This window comes from Syngnathoides biaculeatus, chromosome 2, assembly GCF_019802595.1.
Source record: "Syngnathoides biaculeatus isolate LvHL_M chromosome 2, ASM1980259v1, whole genome shotgun sequence".
Lineage (NCBI taxonomy): Eukaryota > Metazoa > Chordata > Actinopteri > Syngnathiformes > Syngnathidae > Syngnathoides > Syngnathoides biaculeatus.
Window position 1 is genome coordinate 27,251,162 of NC_084641.1, and position 19,804 is coordinate 27,270,965.

General features: G+C 43.8%; 1 protein-coding gene, 1 long non-coding RNA gene and 1 pseudogene across 8 annotated transcripts in view; 2 read left to right on the forward strand and 1 right to left on the reverse strand.

Annotated features, from left to right (window-relative positions):
- The window catches only part of abcc4 (ATP binding cassette subfamily C member 4 (PEL blood group)), a 35,315-nt gene extending 25,812 nt beyond the window's left edge, over positions 1 to 9,503 (reverse strand). The window contains exons 1-5 of one of the 2 annotated variants that reach the window (XM_061844407.1): positions 9,257 to 9,503; positions 8,854 to 8,964; positions 3,243 to 3,363; positions 2,876 to 3,100; positions 1,574 to 1,663 (exon numbers count right to left, since the gene is read on the reverse strand). In XM_061844407.1, the coding sequence (XP_061700391.1) occupies positions 1,574 to 1,663; positions 2,876 to 3,100; positions 3,243 to 3,363; positions 8,854 to 8,964; positions 9,257 to 9,330 (621 nt within the window). In that variant the 5' untranslated portion in view covers positions 9,331 to 9,503. Of the gene's footprint in view, positions 1 to 131; positions 218 to 1,573; positions 1,664 to 2,875; positions 3,101 to 3,242; positions 3,364 to 8,853; positions 8,965 to 9,256 lie in introns of those variants that run through there. The other variant, XM_061844397.1, reaches the window with a different exon arrangement.
- LOC133497360 (5S ribosomal RNA) lies at positions 4,028 to 4,151 on the forward strand (annotated as a pseudogene).
- LOC133513606 (uncharacterized) lies at positions 9,166 to 19,792 on the forward strand. 6 transcript variants are annotated; one of them, XR_009798538.1, is made up of 4 exons: positions 9,166 to 9,297; positions 10,825 to 11,341; positions 14,640 to 14,800; positions 14,883 to 19,792. It is a non-coding gene; the product is annotated as an uncharacterized LOC133513606 (long non-coding RNA). The 6 variants fall into 6 exon arrangements; XR_009798536.1 differs by having other exon boundaries at positions 14,656 to 14,800; XR_009798531.1 differs by lacking the exons at positions 9,166 to 9,297; positions 10,825 to 11,341 and adding an exon at positions 12,349 to 12,464 and having other exon boundaries at positions 14,656 to 14,800.
- Positions 19,793 to 19,804: the final 12 nt, after the last annotated feature.

Consider the following 19,804-nt stretch of genomic DNA (forward strand, 5'->3'; position numbering starts at 1 on the left):
ACCTGTGCATGTGCATCGCTCTGCATAGAAGATAGATAACACACATGATAAGACAGCGACGCATTAACCCTTTTAGTGCAATAATTGATGCCGCACTGGCCTTTTTGTGAGTGCTTTTGTGTGTGAATTACATCATCAAACTTGTTGACATCATTGGAAAGCAGGTTCACAATCTGGCCTGTGGTGGTCCTTCCCATTGCAAAACAGCTGAGACACAAAGCCTGGTTTCAAAATAAATAAGCATAAATTCAGTTCAGCAAAAAAAAAAAAAATAATAATAATAATAATAATTTGAACGAAAATCACTGGCCCAAATATCCCAAAAGTGAGCAAGGAAGCAATGTGGCCACACTTTAAAGGTCCACTGTCATGAAATGCATGATTTTTAGTATGTTATTAATGGAAAAATAGGCAGCCGGAAAGGACCCATCCATTTTTTCCACCACAAAACATGATTTTAACATATATGGCTTTTTCGAAGTCCCGCCATGAAAATCCTCTCGACGGATTTGTTTTTGAGAAGAAGCAGGAAGTGGAGTCATTAGTAGCAGACACCCACTCAGGCATGTTTCTACTAGTTTTACCCGCTGGAAGCTAGCTCTTTGTTCCTTCGTGTTAGCCAAAATGCCCGCCTCGTTGTATTGCTGGATATTGTTCGAACACTCGAGAGGATGGATTCACTCTTCATACTTTTCAAAAAGACCCGGTTCGTCGTGAAAAATGGATTGCACCGGTGCAAAGGACAAGAGCTTTGTGGGTTACAAATGATAGGTAGGTGTGTATACAGCTACTAAAAAAAAAAAAACAAATGACTATACGCACACGGCGCAACCAGCTCACTTTTGTTATTCTGTATAACGCAGCCTCTGTACACAGACATGTCCCGGTAGTGACGCTTGTTTTCTTTCTTATCGAGGACGATCGTATGAACCCCCAATCGTGGCTCCAAAGAAGGCAAGTTGCTTGTTGAAAGCTATTTTGCACTTTTCTAAATAAAAAAAGTTGTGTCGCTACAGATATGGCAATGCACTCCCAGCCTAGTGCACTCTACTACAAAAGCATACATTTTAAGCAAAAACTAAATATATTTCTTAAATTGTGTTATTGTATAAAGTATTTAAACTATACATGTAGTTCTACTATGAAGTTTATTTTCAGGAAAAGCTAAAAAAAAAAATGCTTTAAAAAGCCCAATTTTTCATGTTTGGAACGCATTATTTCTTTTTTCATGCATTGTAATGGGAAACATCGATTCGTTTTTCGAACAAATCACTTCTCGAACCGTTTCTCGAAACGGATAGTGTTTGAGAACAGAGGAATCACTGCACATTGTTTCTTGATTGGTTGCTACGCAATATTCCAGAATCTAATGTAGGTGAATTTGTGGGTTATGTTTGCTGTAAGATAGAAACATCAAAATTATACATAATTTATTGAGATCTACCTGTGCATGTGCATCGCTCTGCATAGAAGATAGATAACACACATGATAAGACAGCGACGCATTAACCCTTTTAGTGCAATAATTGATGCCGCACTGGCCTTTTTGTGAGTGCTTTTGTGTGTGAATTACATCATCAAACTTGTTGACATCATTGGAAAGCAGGTTCACAATCTGGCCTGTGGTGGTCCTTCCCATTGCAAAACAGCTGAGACACAAAGCCTGGTTTCAAAATAAATAAGCATAAATTCAGTTCAGCAAAAAAAAAAAAAAATAATAATAATAATAATAATTTGAACGAAAATCACTGGCCCAAATATCCCAAAAGTGAGCAAGGAAGCAATGTGGCCACACTTTAAAGGTCCACTGTCATGAAATGCATGATTTTTAGTATGTTATTAATGGAAAAATAGGCAGCCGGAAAGGACCCATCCATTTTTTCCACCACAAAACATGATTTTAACATATATGGCTTTTTCGAAGTCCCGCCATGAAAATCCTCTCGACGGATTTGTTTTTGAGAAGAAGCAGGAAGTGGAGTCATTAGTAGCAGACACCCACTCAGGCATGTTTCTACTAGTTTTACCCGCTGGAAGCTAGCTCTTTGTTCCTTCGTGTTAGCCAAAATGCCCGCCTCGTTGTATTGCTGGATATTGTTCGAACACTCGAGAGGATGGATTCACTCTTCATACTTTTCAAAAAGACCCGGTTCGTCGTGAAAAATGGATTGCACCGGTGCAAAGGACAAGAGCTTGTGGGTTACAAATGATAGGTAGGTGTGTATACAGCTACTAAAAAAAAAAAACAAAAGTTGGGAGGGTGCAGGGGGACGTAATCCTCTCAGAATGTAACAAAAGATCCGCATACGTAAGTCAGGGGTGCTAAATGTGTCGATGTACCCGTCCTCGTCCGGGCTGGCTCATACATACTGTCTGGGAGTCTGTTATTAGTTAGACGTGATCCGCATATCATCTAAATATGGCTCGAAATGCGAGAGTAATATTTTCCGGTCACTTCAGTCGATTGTGAGATGTTCTCTTCTTTGAAAAGAGCTTCCGTGTCCCGTAGTCGGTGGCACAGCATGTTTTCAATGGCGAATGTCCCGGTGTGATGTAATGTACAGACGTTGCAGGCAATACGGCTACCACTTGGATGTCAAATGAGACTTCCGCAACTTTGCGCCTGGATGACGCGCTCTCTGCTTGTATTTATTTTTTCATATGGACATTGAAGTGAATAATGTTATGTGTATTATTCATTACAATATCTATTTTAGAATGTTTATAGGCATGACACTTGACCTTTAAGTACTCTGGGACGTAACATTGTGGTGGTACATCAATAAAAGCACGGCAAAATGGAGGGCCATTTCAAAAACGTTTAAAAAGGGACATGTTTATGAGTACACCATTTTTTTTTTTTACTTGGATCTACCTTCTTGTAGATCATGTGACAGATGGCCACTCGGATTTTCATGCCAACTCGCTGGACGTGGAAGAAGTAGAGATGGTGTAGAAAAGCCAGGCCGATGGTGCAGATTGATAGGCCGGCCGCGTAGCCGAAGGTCTCGTTCAGGGCCGCTTGATTGTGCGGGTCGTAATCCTCAAAGTAGCGGATCATGTACCCAAGAATGACCGGCTGGATCACCTTTATCACCTCCTGACATAAGAGAAGTGACGAAGGAAGTTCTTGTTAAACGGAAACTCACTCTTAGTTTGGCGCTCCGATACCGGTCTGCGCTTATAACGTTTCTCCACATTCATAAACGTTTTATATCCTAAACATTCCCTCCGAAACTGACCTCAATAAGTGTAAAGAATCCCAGCACTGAGTATGACTTCCAATAACATCTGATGATGACTGATGAGAGTCTTGGCTTCCGCAGTTCTTTGGTGGCCTCCTGGACCTCATGATCCCAATATCTGTTAAAGGAAGTATTATAATAAGAGTCAGTCAGGTGATTTATCTGCTTGCCAATAGTAAAGTGGTCATATGCTCTCTCCCTCCGACTCAGATTGTTACCGGCAAACACATAAACAAAGGCCATAAATTGGGTTTAAAAGAATTAAAGAGATAACCACGTACGGAATAAGAGCACCGAATGATTTGCCAAGGTCACAACTTTATGACTAAATCAGATACTCAGAACATGTCAGGCACTACCAGGCAGTTCAGAAATAGAATAAACAGGTTCAGGGAGAGCTCATTCCCACAAGCTAACACGGCACTGAAATCACATCAACGCCAACATTTTTATTTGATAATTCCTGCTTAATTTCAAAATGAAAAATCATTTTAATTGTTTTTGTTTGACTGTAATATTGTAGTTTCTAGATAAGGTGAGCCGTCTAAACTTTTCCAACTGTGCCACACTGCTATCCATTATACTTTATTAAAAAACAATATGTTTTTTTGTCTACTTTTACTTTTTGAAACACAAATATGGAGCTGCACCTCAAATTTGTTGTATCTGCGCCACGCAATGTGAACAAAGACATACAAACAATCGTGTAGCGTCTCATCTACTATTCATCACTCGGCGCGCAGTGAGGTTGTGGATACAATTATTGAATATATTAGACACCGTCTTACGGCCATGCTACCCTGAGAACGCCCGATCTCGTCAGATCTCGGAAGCTAAGCGGGTTTGGCCCTGGTTAGTACTTGGATGGGGGACCAGACCGCCTGGGAATACCAGGTGCTGTAAGCTTCTCCCTCCGGCTGAATGCGGAGGGTTTGCGTCAGGCAGCGCATCCGGCGCAAAACTGTGCCAAACAAATATGCGTTCAGCCAAGATGACGCGCTGTGGCGACCCCTGACGGGACAGGCCGAAAGGAAAAGCAGAAGATTAGACTCTGTACGGTGTGACCCACTTCCCCAACAGCAAAACCACCAAATCCTGCATTCACAAGCAAGACTTGCTTTTCAAAATAATGATCAGGTGTGATGGAGAACCGAGGCACAGAAAGAAATCAATAATATGGAAGTCACATGCAGAAGCAGTCCTGGGCTGGTCTTGAGCTAAAAAAGCAACTCCAAGAACAACTAAAAACTAGGACTACATTCATACATACATACATATGCATGCCTGACAAACTTCAACCCTGATGAAATAAACATCTTGTAACCACAAATGATTTTGATCAAATTAATTAACTGACATTTATGAGTGACTCATGGAACTCTTCCTTACCACTGTCTGAGGAGATCATGAACCCCTTCGATGAACCCTAACACAACGTAAAAATTGGCACCGTACCTTTTAAGAAACTGAGAACCTTGCAATACAAGTTCTATGGGACCACATGGTTTGCCAGCATGTTTCATCAAAAACCTTCATCGAAACGACTGACGCTCGGTGCCCCAGCTTCCAACTGTTCTGAGATAGTCAACCTGCTCCGGCAGCGAGGCTTGGTGAGTTCAGTAATTTTCCCGTCCCAAAGGTGTTTGCTTATGAAAAGAGTCACAGATTAAAGGCACTCCTTTGAGATCATATTATTGAAGATAATCTAAAAGATCCCGAGGTCATGATTCAATGTTTTTAGTTTCTTTTGGCAAACAGGTCACATCAGATAACTGACAATAGAACGCTGAACTGCAAGACGTCGTCAGACAAGATTTCCTCAAGGAGCTGTGGACTACGTCTGTTCTTTCAATTTATTTACTCATGAGTTCAGAAGCAGTCAGCCAAATGTTTACGTCATCATCAACACTGTCCTTTATGCTCTGGTGACAGCCCCTCTGGCTGTTTCCAGGAAATACCCTCTTTTGGTTCTTGGCGAGAAACGATCTCTTTGTTAATACCACCAAGTCCAAGGAAATAATTTCTGACCCCAAGCAGTAGTCACAGTCAAATTGATATAAACACACTGGAACCTCAGAATTCGAATGTCTCCGACCGTTTTCCGACCAAATTCTCGGTGTCTCAACACCCGAAATCCGTGGTGAGAAGGTGGATCACTCCAGTGGGCCGGTGACTTATTTAAATGGGGCAATGCCGAGACAAGCCGCTGCTCACTTGGGAGTCTAGCAGTCAGTCACAGGACGCCACTCCGTGCGCGTACCGTGAACATGCACCTTCGTTCGTGCCTCTCTAGATTTTTTGTTATTTTTCCAGTATTTTCTTTGCCATGGGCCCATAGAAAGACAGCGGTGCTACCAGCAGTGTAGTAAAAGCAAAGCTGAGCGAACCACAGCGGATCCAAGTACAGAACTGCAGTACGTGTTTGTTACGGCTCATGCTAGCAAACATCGTATGGCTAAACCAACTAAGGAATACAAATGTAATAAAAGCGCAGCAAGTGTTGCTAAAGGAGTGAGTAACATTACAAAGCAAAGGCCACAGATAAGAGAAGAAAATCGAGAAGCTACAGGAGAAATACGCGGTCAAATCGTGGAGGCGTGACTTTGACACTTCCTCCTTCCTTGTCGAGTCCCTCCAATACCATCGCACCGCCAGCAAAAAAGGTAAATGATACACAGTTACGCTCCTTTAAGTTCAGCGTGTACATGTTTTGAACGTAAATGGGAATTTACCATTTGGAGGTTGGGAACAGATTAAGGTCATTTACATTATTTCCGCAAGGAAAATAGGTTTTGGAAGTTGAAGAACTCGGATTTTGAACACTTCCCAAGTACCACTATCAATGAAAGTCAACCGTAGCAGGCATCCAAACAGTTTTCTTGCCTCTGGCAATTAAGTCATTAAATAATTGATAAGCGAACCTACTATTTTTCTGCCTTGTGCCATGCTAGGACACTAATTTAAGGTGAAGGTGGGACTGTATCAGGGATCAGCTCTTCCTGTTTGCTGTGGTAATGGATAGGCTGACAGATGAGATTAGACTGGAATCCCTTTGGATCATGATGTTTGCAGATGATATTGTGATATGCAGCGAAAGCAAGGAGCAGGCGGAAGAACAATTAGAAAGATGGAGGCACGCACTGGAAAGGAGAGGAATGAAGTAAAACAGAATATATGTGCGTGAATGAGAGGGGTGGAGGGGAAAGTATGAGGGTACAGGGAGACGATATAGCGAGGGTGGACGACTTCAAATACTTGGGATCAATAATCCAGAGCAATGGTGAGTGTGGTAAGGAAGTGAAGAAACGGGTCCAAGCGGGGTGGAACAGTTGGAGGAAGGCGTCTGGTGAAGAGTCTCTGCAAGGATGAAGGGCAAAGTTTAGAAAACAGTGGTGAGCCCGGCCATGGTGTACAGATAAGAGACAGTGTTACTGAAGAAACAACTGGAAGTAGAACTGGAGGTAGCAGAAATGAAGATGTTGAGATTTCGCTCGGAGTGAGCAGGTTGGATAGGATTAGAAATGAGCTCATTAGAGGGACAGCCAAAGTTGGAGGTTTTGGAGACAAGGTGAGGGAAAGCAGATTTCGATGGTGTGGACATGACCAGAGGCGAGAGAGTGAGTATATTGGTAGAAGGGTGCTATGGATGGAGCTGCCAAGAAAGAGAGCGAGAGGAAGACCAAAGAACAGGTTGATGGATGTTGTGAGGGAGGGCATGATGACAGTTGGGGTTAGAGAGGAAGATGCACGAGATAGGCTTAGATGGAAAAAGATGACACGCTGTGGCGACCCTGATGGGACAAGCCGAAAGGAAAAGAAGAAGAAGTTAAGTGCAACAGTAACCTACGATGTAGTGCCATTTGAAATCACCACTGATGTTTTTCTTTTAATAGTAAGTTTGAAAAAACAAAAAAAGAAAGCAAAACTGCCAAAGCTCTTCCATTTGTGGAGGCGAGAGAGAGCATTCTTCTAAAGACGACTGTACTTTAGGCATGTGTTCTCCCTCAGAGATAGAGTGAGAAGCTCGGTCATCGGTCGAGCCGCTACTCCTCCGCATTGAGAGGTGGCTGGGGCATCTGATCCGGATGCCTCCCGGACGCCTCCCTGGTGAGACTCCGAGGACGACCCGGGACACGCCGTAGAGACTATGTCTCTCGGCTGGCTCGGGAACGACTCGGGATCCCTCCGGAAGAGCTGCGAGAAGTGGCTGGGGAAAGGGAAATCTGGGTATCCCTGCTGAAGCTACTTCCCCCGCGACCCGACCCAGGGAAGCGGTAGATAATTGACAACTAACTAGCAGGAATGGGCTTCCAGAAATTCAAGTTCTTGATGTGACACCTGTGGTCTTTGGTCTTTTTTTAACAGATGGCTAACAACATTTTTGTCTGTGTCTATCTGTCTTCTCTGTCTGTCTATCCGTCTATATCTATCTGTCAAATCTGTGCTATGTAATGTCCATACAACAAACATTCTGTTACATGCCATTAAGGATTACAATACTTGAAGGAAGAAATTAAGAAGTGACTTTCTGCTTTACTACTACACCAACACAATACTGTACTTCCGGTCAAATGACTACCTGTAAATGCGACACGTCGTAGACATTTTACCTGAATATCAGATACATTATCAGCTGCTACACTCACAGCACTTATTACACATTTAAAATGCAGCTGCACACGATGAAATGGCTGAGAAATCTCCATTTGCGCGGCCCTCAAAACACAAGCGGTGTCCAGTCCTTACTAACACGGCGGCGAATCGAAATTTCAGCATTATGGCTCTGGACTGTACGGCGATGCTATCACTGAGCGATTTCATGGTTGACGGTTCCAGATCGTGCTGCATTCCGCGGTTACACGGTCATAACTGGAACCGCTGTGATTAAAACAAAACAAAAGCAATAACTCGGGTCTACCAGCAATTCCAATGAATGTGTAAAAAGGAGTGACGAGTGAGTCATTAACTAGACGTTCTTACGTTGTGAAATGTTCTTGCAGTTTCACATCACGTTTTGCACTATGAACTTGCACGATCGTGTTATAAAGTTTTGACCGGAAACATTAACGTGAGCCGGCACGCTGACTCAGCTGTAAAAGCGTTGGCCTCACAGTTCTGAGGTCCCGGGTTCAATCCCGGACCCGCCTGTGTGGAGTTTACGTGTTCTCCTCGTGCCGGGCACTCCGGTTTCCTCCCACATCCCGAAAACATGCAACATTAATTTGGAGACTCTAAATTGCCCCTAGGTGTGATTGTGAGTGCGACTGTTGCCTGTCTCCACGTGCCCTGCGGTCGGCTGGCGACCAGTTCAGGGTGTACGCCGCCTCCTGCCCGTTGACAGCTGCGATAGACTCCAGCACTCCTCTGACCCTCGTGAGGATAAGCGGCTAAGAAAATGGATGGATGGACATTGAAGTGGGTCTAGTGACCCCCCCAAGACTGCCATCATTCAAATTTAAAAAGTCGGTACAGGGAACTGGCCAAACACGTGATGTGAAAATGACATTAAGGTTTTGAAGAGGTTGTTTAATTGAGTTAGCCGCAAATCCTCAGAACTAAAGCAATGTCTTTTGGTGTTCTGTGAAATGAGAGGCGGCTACGGTTGTACCTCTGCAGCTGCTGGCCCAGTCTCTCTGAGGTGTCCTCCTCCAGAACCGGGTATATGTCATCCTCCTCAAGCGTGCGCTTGTACCCAGCGCGGAAGAGAGGATTGAGCCACCTAGCAAGGAATGGAAAATCACGGTCAGGACAAAACTATACACAATAGGAAAACGGCACAAGACTCGAAATCCACAGACGTGCGACGTTGCAAAAACTCATTTCAAATCGGAACGGCGCTTCACGTTTGTTCGGACACCCATCCGTCACCAAACTTTGGTGACGTCACGTTCGGCCGCCAACCTGTGCGAGTGTCGATCACGCGAAAGGCTTCGAAAGTCACCGGCGAACGTTCGCGGAGTGCACGTGTACGTGATCCGGACTGCTGCGGTTTGTCTTCCGGGGTGTCTCACCAGAAAATGATCTTGGACAGGAGATTCGCCGACTGCGCCGGGTTCGTCTTAACATCTTTGCTGACTTTTCCCATCGTAGTCGACCCGAAAACAGCGATTACGGCTACTTCCTCGCCTTAAAAAATATCCTAAAGGCGCCGCGGACGCATATTACGTGAGTGTAACTGATCCCAAGGCGTGGGTTACGTATGGTACAGCTGCAGGGCAGGCTTTCTGACATTATGACGGTAAATAAAAAAAAAAAAAAGAGACAGGAAAAAAGATTCGCCTTGGCTCCCCCCCCCCCTCTACGCTCCACCTGATTGGTGGGAAATGACAGCCGGCCAATGGGGCCGGCCTTTCCACTCTGCTTTCATGCTATTGGCTGAAGCCTCGCTCCCCAACGAGGCAGAAAAAGGGGAGCTTTTTAAAAGTCAAACAGACGCACTAAGTCTGTAAACTGGACTTTTGTTTCAAAATGTTCGCTCCTGTGCTTGCAGAATTTGCTGTTATCCTTGTCAACAGCAGCAAAAAATTCAACTCTCGGCTTGAAGGATACAAACGTGATCGGGAAATCTCGCACAGCAGGGTCTCCCCATTTAGTATAAGAAATACGATTACGCACAAATACTTGTGAGCCTTGTTGGATTTGTACTTTGCCTCCTGGCAGTGTCGCGCTACCAAGTAGCTAACAGGGAGTTGGCTCCGTTGATGGCTAAACAAATTAACGGGACCCACCCATAACACAATAGAGTACACCAGAATGTCAGTTACTGATGGTACACTGCATTTGTAAACAACCAGCCACATGAAAGTCAAATGCAATTTTTTTTTCCTTTCGGTTTGTCCCGTTAGGGGTCGCCACAGCGTGTCATCTTTTTCCATCTAATCCTATCTCGTGCATCTTCCTCTTTCTGACACTCACTGTCCTCATGTCCTCCCTCACAACATCCATCAACCTTTTCTTTGGTCTTCCTTTCGCTCTTTTGCCCGGCATCTGCATCCTCAACACCCTTCTACTAATATACTCACTCTCTCGTCTCTGAACATGTCCAAACCATCAAAGTCTGCTCTCTCTAACCTTGATTCCAAAACATCCAACTTTGGCTGTCCCTCTAATGATCTCATTTCTAATCCTATCCAACCTGTTCACTCCGAGCGAGAACCTCAGCATCTTCATTTCTTCTACCTCCAGTTCCGCTTCCTGTTGTTTCTTCAGTGCCACAGTCTCTAATCCGCACATCGTGGCCGACCTCACCGCTGTTTTGTAAACTTTGCCCTTCATCCTAGCAGACACTCTTCTGTCACATAACACACCAGACACCTTTCGCCAGCTGTTCCAACCTGCTTGGACCCGTTTCTTCACTTCCTGACCACACTCTCCATTGCTCTGTATTGTTGACCCCAAGTATTTGAAGTCGTCCACCCTCGCTATCTCTTCTCCCTGGAGCGTCACTCTTCCTCCTCCGCCCCTCTCATTCACACACATATATTCTGTTTTACTTCGGCTAATCTTTATTCCTCTCCTTTCCACTGCGTTCCTCCATCTTTCTAATTGTTCCTCCGCCTGCTCCCTGCTTTTTCTGCAGATCAAAATATCATCTGCAGACATCACGGTCCAAGGGGGATTCCAGCCAAACCTCATCTGTCAGCCTATCCATTACTACCGCAAACAGGAAGGGGCTCAGCACAGATCCCTGATGCAGTCCCACCTCCACTTTAAATTCTTCTGACACCCCTACGGCACATCTCACCGCTGTTCTGCTGCCCTTATACACGTCCTGTACTATTCTAGCATATATCTCCGCCACACCAGACTTGTGCAAGCAGTACCACAGTTCCTCTCTTGGTACTCTGCCACAGGCTTTGTCTAACTCTACAAAGACACAATGTAGTTCCTTCTGAATTTCTCTGTCCTTTCTCTGTACGGAGGAGAATATTTACAATACACGAGACCTGTTGTGCTGTTGGTTGTCACAACAGACAAGAGAGATATTCAAAGAGATCATCCTATGGAATAGCAGCTCAAAAGACCGGCAATTAAATATGATGGATGGTCCCGAACCAAAATACGCACACGCCTGTGTAGCGATCGCTTCATTTCAGGTAGGAATTATTCTTCTCAATCTCAAATTACCAAAAAGTATTTAGAATGCAAAGATGGCTCATTTGAGAACAATGCGTGTTTAAAAAAAACTGTCTGTCACGGAGGGTTACGGAGGTTAAGTGTGGTTGCAATCGCTTCCGTGTACGTTCCGTGGAGACGACTCCGTCCTCTTTTTTTTTTTTTTTTCCCCAATCATAGTTAATGAATACGAGTTTGTGTAAAACCAGGGATCATTTATTGAAATATCGGTATTAGTATTGAATACTAGCTGAAAAGATCGATGGATTCCGGCAAAGGTTAACGTGTGGCCGAACACACTTCCGTGTTCACGAGCCGTCAACCCATCACCGTGTGGGATTTATTCCTGATTGAGAACAGATCCAGACAAAGTATTCGTATGCATCCAGGCTTTTATACGCTTTCAAACTTTTCCTTGTAAATCTCGACACCTTACCAGATCCATGTTTAGATCCAGTTGTCCAAGATAAGCGGAAGCGAATTAACAGTCCAATTTCTTGTGGCACTAAGTACGGGTCCTCTATGTGGTGTTTATCTCATTTTTCCACATACCGCCGTTTATTTTCACCTTATAAATGTCTGACTGTATCGGACAAGACTCTGCACGTCGTGCTACGAGACATATTTCTGTGTCGTCTCCAACCGACTTAGCATTGAGCAAAGCTTAGCTTGACCGGCAATATGGCGATGTAAACAAAAGTCACGTGATTTTATGGCGCAGGTGCACGAGCGCTATACTTTATGACTGACAAGAGAAGACATTTTATAAGATTTGTGTTCGCTGTGTGTTTGATTTGATTTGGAGTATCACTGGAAAAAAAAAACGAAAAATAAAAAACATTGTGTCTGACATCTGTCACACATTTACAGAGAAAATGAGGCCTGCCACTTTCCAAGTTATCCAATCCGGTTCACTTTTTCAGCATGCATGTCAGAATTACTCAGCAAAATCGCAGTTTCCTCCCCTCCCCGTTTAATTTTTTTTTTTTTTTTTTGCTCCCTTCTGCATGTGCACGAAGCCGCTAAAGTCTTCTCTGGTATGAGCAAATAAAAACAAAATGAGAAATCGTGCCAGCGCCCGGAAGCTATTTTCCTCCCCGACATGTGAGTTGAGTAACTTTATATAATGAGTTAAATATGTGCAACTGAGTCTCTATATTCTCATACACTGCACGTGTTTAGTGGCAGTAAGACATTAAACACCTCAGTCATCGCTTGCCGTTAGCCTTAACGTCCCTCTGTTGTTTTTTTAAGAAGAAAGTTTATAACAAATCCCGTCACGTGTAAAGTAAACCATTACCGTAGCAGCGTTGAATCTCATAATGAGACTTAAGTGCCCCCCGACGCGTCAAATCTTGATTCTGCGCCAAGCCGACCTGGGAAAAGAACTGGAGGAGAAAAGCCAGGTGGGGATCATCATGAGTTGGTTGAACATGAACAGGTTAGAAAAAAATAATAATAAATCATCAATACACAACCTTCTGAGCTGTTTCCTTTTTGTCGCTACTTTGTAACCACGGTGCTGATTTCATTTTTTTTTTTTTTTTTCAAAACATTGAACACAGCGCTGCAAGAATGTGATACGACATGCGCAAGAAAGAAGAAACATTCCTGTAATCCTTTCGCATTTTGTCGAAAGATCACAGAAAGCAATTTTCTCGTGACTCAAAAGAAACATGTGAGCGACTTGGAGGGGAGGTGTATCTTTGATTCCAATCCCAACATTGCTCACATGCTCCGTGGAGCACACTTCTTAGGGAGCCGCTGTTGCGCCCGATCACATTTCGGCTCCCGGCATGAACTGGTGCCGAGCAGACCGCGAACGCACCTCGGGTAAAGAAAGTCAATCCACCAGATGCGTTTGTATTGTGACAAGAGTAGAGTTATAGTTCTAGTTTCTTGGGGCTTATCTTGTTGATAACAATGTAGCTACAATGGATGAGCTGGTGACCTTGGCAGTGGTGGGGCGTGTTAGCAAGCTGCAATTGTATATATTTTAGTATTACAATTGAGAAACCCGGAGTCAAATCCTTTTGATTTACCATATTTTTGGAATAAAATACAGTACCATTGGCAAATATATATTTTTTTACAATAGAAATAGATTCTAAGTCTGTCTAAACTACTGTAATTTCCCGCCTATAAGCCGCGACTTTTTTCACACGCTTGCAACCCTGTGGTGTATGCGGTGATGCGGTTAATTTGTGCATTTTTCCAAACGGCTGCAAGGGGGAACGTGAGCGGAAAACGTAAGAGTGAGACCGGTGGAATATGTGTGCCGAGGAAGTGACTTTTACTGGTCTGGCCCTCTTAGCGCTGCGCTAGCTTATTCCTGCCGTGTCTCAGGGATTTTTACCTGTATGTTTTTTATTTTAACCGGCCCTATTAACGCAGCGCTAGTATTAGCGTGGTGCTAGGGTTAGCGCAGTGGCGGTAGCGTTAACGTGGTGGCTAGCATTAGCACTAGCGTTAGCGTTAAACTCTTTCTGTGTACCGTCTTTCTTTGTAAATATCTCATGTTTCAATGTGGGCACTTGCAGCTTTCACACAGCTGCGGCGTATGTGCAGTATGTACCAAATGGTATTTCCCGTGAAATATATACCATAATTTCCGGCCAATAAGCCGCGACTTTTTTCACACGTTTTCAACCCTGCGGTGATGGGGCTAATTTGTGCATTTTTTCTAACGGCCGCAAGGGGCAACTCGAGCGGAAAAGGTAAGAGTGAGACCGGTGGAATATGTGTGCCGAGGAAGTGACTTTTACCGGTCCGGCCCTGTTAGCGCGGCGCTAGCGTTAGCGTGGCGCTAGCATTAGTGCAGTGGCACTAGCGTTAATCTCTCTGTGTATCGCCTTTCTTTGGAAATATCTCGCGTTTCAATGTGGGCACTTGTGGCTTTTACACAGCTGCGGCGTATGTATGTACCAAATGGTATTTCCTTTACAAATTACTGGGTGTGACTTAACACCAGGTGCGCTCTGTAGGCCGGTAATTACGGTAAACAATATTACAGTATTGGTTAAGATTTGTTTTGTACTCAGTTTCACACAACACGATAAGAGATGGCTCAACGCATTTTGAATATTGTAATATAAAACAACAGATACATAATGGATAATTTTGTTAGAACCGTACCATCTTTGGTAAATGATTGTTGAAGAGAGATTGGTGAGGCAATATCAGAAAACCAGTTAAAAGAATCAATTTAACAAGAGAGAAAGCTGTAAAATCACAAAAACAAGACAGCAATCCAAAAATCCAACCGTCCGCTTTTTATAGTGCTGATTCTGTCCAGGCTCGTGTGGACCCAGAGGCCATCTCATCTGACTTCAGCCAAAAGGCAGACTACACCCCGGATTGGTGGCCAGTCAACCATAGAGAAACCGGAAGAATCCAGTTAGCCACCATTCGTATGAGACTCAATAAAAATGTTAATGCAGGTAATCGACTGCACCTTCTGCATGAGTCCCTTTCTTAGGCAGTTGACTGGACTGGGAATTTGGTCTTGGTTTTATTCCCCAGCAGGGACTTCAGCTAATGAGAGTTGGATGCAATATCGGCTGCAGCGCCTTTCTCCAGATGATTCCCGGCTAAGCTACTTGGAATTTCTTTTTCCTGGAATGTTGATCAAAAAAAGTTTTTGGGCCTTGGCGAACTACGTCAGACGGATTGAGCAGCCGGTTTAGAGTTTGTAACAAACCCGCGTAAACAATAGCCAGCCGTGAGTTGCGTGCCAAGGGTGACTCATTCAGGTAAACTATTTATGAGATTAACGTCTAATTGGTCCAGTCCCTTTTGAGAGAGTAAAATGTATTCACACACACTTTAAAGACAATCTGATCTTAATAACATTTCTTTTTTAAAAACGTTATCTTCGGCAAACCAGTGGAGCATCTGCCGAACGTCTTCTAAAGTTACAGCTAAGGTTTATGTGGTGAAATCTCAATTTAGACCATTCCCTGTTGTCTCTACCGAGTTAATGGTCCTCTGTGTGCCCTGTAATGGTTTTGTGACCGATCCAGAGTATGTCTCCCCGATGCACGTTTGTTTTTACCAGCTGTGACATCGCATGAAAAAAAAACAACAACTTCTGAAACAAACAGAACTCTGCCCTCTTCCTGCTATAAAATATTTACTGCGGGTAACAATCAACAAAGTGACTGCACAACGGCACATAATATAATTTCATAAAAGTTGAATAAAAAGCACACCAACAAGTAAGCAGTAATAATGCAGTGACCCTCTGACTTCTACCGCCTTCCTCTTTGCCAATTCACGGTCATCTCCCACATTTATTCCTGTAGTTATCTTGTGTTTGATCTACCTAAAAAAAATTTTTATAAAGTCTCTCCTTCAGAACTTTGCAGCCAGTGTGATATGGCCCTACTTATTTTTTCCTGGCTCGTCAACATCGCCGGAGTTCCTTTTCTTCCGAGAATCTCGAGTCTCTCTGCTCTGCAACTGATCATAACCTTACCAGAATGATCTAATCTTTTCCATATTTTCAAATAAAGACAATAACCTATCTGTTCATGATATTCCAGGTAACTTCATTGGTTACAAGAGCCAGATAAATGTTGGCAAAACATCCAAGCCCTCGTTTTCTCTGGGTCTTTGTAAAATCTCAGCTATGTGAACCGATATACGGTACACCACCCGTAACCCCAGCTATTCCCCCATCTATTCTATATTTTAACATGTTTTTTGGTCACGTGACATCACATACTGTACTAAGAAAGCGTAACTGGATTGGCTGGCTGTCTGGTGCTGACCTGAAGGAACCCTGCCTGGTGGCACAGATGGTGAATTTTAGACAGCAAATTGTAGCAACTATTGAAAATGTGATCACTTTACATTGCAAATTCAAATCCTGTTTTCTGCGGCGTTTCAAATTCAAATCCTGGTGGCACTAATTTACTTCCATAGTTAGATGGAAGCACGCACCGGAAAGGAGAGGAATAAAGATTACCGAAGTAAAACCGAATATATGTGCATGAATGTGAGGGGTGCAGGAGGAAGAGTGAAGCTCCAGGGAGAAGAGATAGCGAGGGTGGACGACTTCAAATACTTGGGGTCAACGATCCAGACCAATGGTGAGTGTGTTAAGGAAGTGAAGAAACGGGTCCAAGCGGGGTAGAACAGTTGGTGGAAGGTGTCTGGTGCTCTATGTGACAGAAGACTCTCCGCCAGGATGAAGGGCAAAGTTTATAAAACAGCGGTGAGGTCGGCCACGATGTGCGGATTAGAGACGGTGGCACTGAAGAAACAACAGGAAGCAGAACTGGAGGTGCCAGAAATGAAGGTGCTGAGGTTCTTGCTCGCAGTGAGCAGGTTGGATAGGATTAGAAATGAGGTCATTCGAGGAACAGCCAAAGTTGGATGTTTTGGAGACAAGATTCGGGAGAGCAGACTTCGATGGTTTGGACACGTTCAGAGGCGAGAGAGTGAGTATATTGGTGGAAGAGTGCTGAGGATGGAGCCGCCAGGCTGTGGGATGTGGTGAGGGAAGACTTGAGGACAGTGGGTGTTAAAGAGGAGGATGCGCGAGATAGACTCAGATGGAAAAAGATGACACGCTGTGGCGACCCCTGACGGGACAAGCCGAAAGGAAAAGAAGTTTTTGGCCTATGTGATTGACACCTTAGTTTTACAACCGCCACTCAGAGCCACTGCAACAAACACGAGACTCTAGTCTGGACTCTAGACCGGTGGTTCTCAACTGTTATCCCCCACTTTGACTTGCATTTTCAAATTTGCGACCCACTTTCGTAGGAGGAGAACTTCCTCCTCTTGTCTCACCTTGTCCCATTGGGGGTCACCACAGCGCATCATCCTTTTTAATGCAAGTCCATTTCCTCTGCAACTGCCCTCATGTCTTCCCTTATTACAGTAGTGTTCCAAATAATAGCAGTCCAATGTGACTAATCTGATTAAGCCACATTTTCTGTGTATTTTTTACTGCCACATGCCAAACAATTTACCAGTCGGTGCAGTAGATTCCCAGAAAACCAACAAGACCTGGAATTCATGGCATACACACTCTTAAGACTTCAGGTGGCCCCTATTTAAGGGTGCATTTCTCCTTGAAAGGCTGAAGAAAATCGCTTGTTCAACACATTTTTAAGAAAAAACAACGTACTTTGATTAAAAGTTTCATTGGACAAGGGAAACCTGATAAAAAGTGGAAAAAATTATAGGTTGTTCAGGTAAAATGATCTCTAATGGCTTAAAACGGAGAGCAAAACCAGAGACATGTGGCAGAAAACAGTACACAACCATCAAAATGGATCGCAGAATAACCAGAATGGCAAAGTCTCAGCCGATGATCAGCTCCAGGATGATCAAATACAGTCTGGGGTTACTTGTAAGTACTTCGATAGCGAGGAGACGTCCGTGTGAAACTAATTTATTTACAAGAATCCCCTGCAAAGTCCCTCTGTTAAAAAAAAAAAAAAAAAAAAGGCATGTGCAGAAGAGGCTACAATTTGCCTAAGGACACATCAACAGGCCTGAAGAGAAATGGAGACCCGTTTTGTGGATTTATGAGAATAAAACTGCTCTTTTGGGGCGAGGGGCCGATGACAGCTTGAGAGACGATCTCCCAAACTATGAATTCAAGCCCTAGTACACAGTGAAGACAGGGAAGGGTCATGATATGGGCATGTCTCTCCTACTATGGTGTTGAGGCTATTTATCGCATACCATGGATGATGGATCGGTTTGCGTATGTCAAAATACTTGAAGAGGAGGCCATGTTACCTTATGCCCTTGAAATGGCTGTTTCACCAAGACAATGACCCCAAACACACAACTTAACATGCAAAGTCTTGTTTTCAAACCAACAAAGTTCATGTCGTGGAGTGGCCAGCTCAATCCCCAGACCTTAACCCAATCGAGAACTTGCGGTGTTGCTGTTTCTGAAGCAAAACCAAGAAATGCCAATGAATTGTAGAATGTCGTGAAGAAATCTTGAAGTGTAATAAAAGTTGAAAGGTGCCACAAGTTGCTTGACTCCATGCCACTCAGATGTGAAACGGTTATTAAAAAAATGCAGTGATACAACTAAATATCAGTTTATTGATTGGTAAATCAGAGAAACAAAAAAGTTTCTACAGAATAGTTTTCAGTTCGACGGCAGACTGGTATTAATTTTAAACCCCTTTCAAGAAATTGTCCGATTCCACAGCCTTAAGACAGTGTATATCACAAATGCCGGGTTTTTTTGGTTTTCTGAGAAAGGTTAGGGCTGAGATCCAACAAAGACACAATCTAGTTCAGTTTGACCTTCTCTGTACTTTTCCACTGTCACCCTCAAGGCAAATAATCCATCTGTGATACTCTTTCTAGACACGAAATCATACTGTTGCTCATAGATCTTACTTCCGTGCTTAGTCTCGCCTCCACTACTCCTTCCCCCTCAGTGCCACCTCCTGGTCCACCACACTAGCCTTTTCTACCATTCCTTCTCCCTCATTTTCTTCATTCATCAACTCCTCAAAGTATTATTTCCATCTATCCAACACACCACTGGCACCAGTCAACACATTTCCATCTGGCCGACTGGTTAGCACATCAACGTGAGAGTTCTGTGGACCGGGGTTCAAAACCCAGCCTAGCCTGTTTGGAGTTTGCACCTTCTCCCCGTGCCTGCATGGGTCTGTTTACCTCCAACATCCTAAAAAAATGTGTGGTAGGTTGATTGAAGACTAGGTCTAAATGTGAGTGCGAATGGTCATTTGTTTATATGTGCCCTGCGACCGGATGGCGACCAGTTAACGGTGTACCCTGCCTTTCAACCATAGATAGCCGGGATAGGCCCCAGCACGCCCGGGACCCTAGTGTGAATGAGCTGGACTAGAAAATGGACGGATGAATGTTTCAAATGAGTTTGCTGTGACCACCAAAGGCTTATTGGTCACAATGATGTCCACCAGCCAAAGCCTGAGCTGCAGTGTATGTGTTCACAGTGTGTACATAGGATACAAAGTAAACTAGTTGTTAGAAAACAAGAAATTAACATTTCTCGTGACTCTCTTACATTCCGTGTGGGAACTCATTAAGCCTCTGTATTGTATGAGAAAATCCGAATAATAACATATCTAATTTCTTTAACGAGCTGTCTGCGACCAACCCAAAATGAGTCTGGGACCCTCCAGTTAAGAATCACCGCAAGACTATGACCCGAAAATCTGAGGGAAAAAAGCCTGAGTCATTGGTACTGCTGCAGGTACACAGGAAAAAAAAAAATACTGCAACCATACATTTAGAAGTGAAACGTGGCTTTTCGGATCAAAGATGAACTCAAATGAGGAGAGCACCCTCACTCAAATCTTTGTGGATCACCACTTGATGGCGCTACGGTGTTCCAAAGTGAGTGCAGGGCATCCTGATGGTTGCACTGCTACTGTGATAAAAGTTCAGAAGCGGCAGATTGCTTACTGACC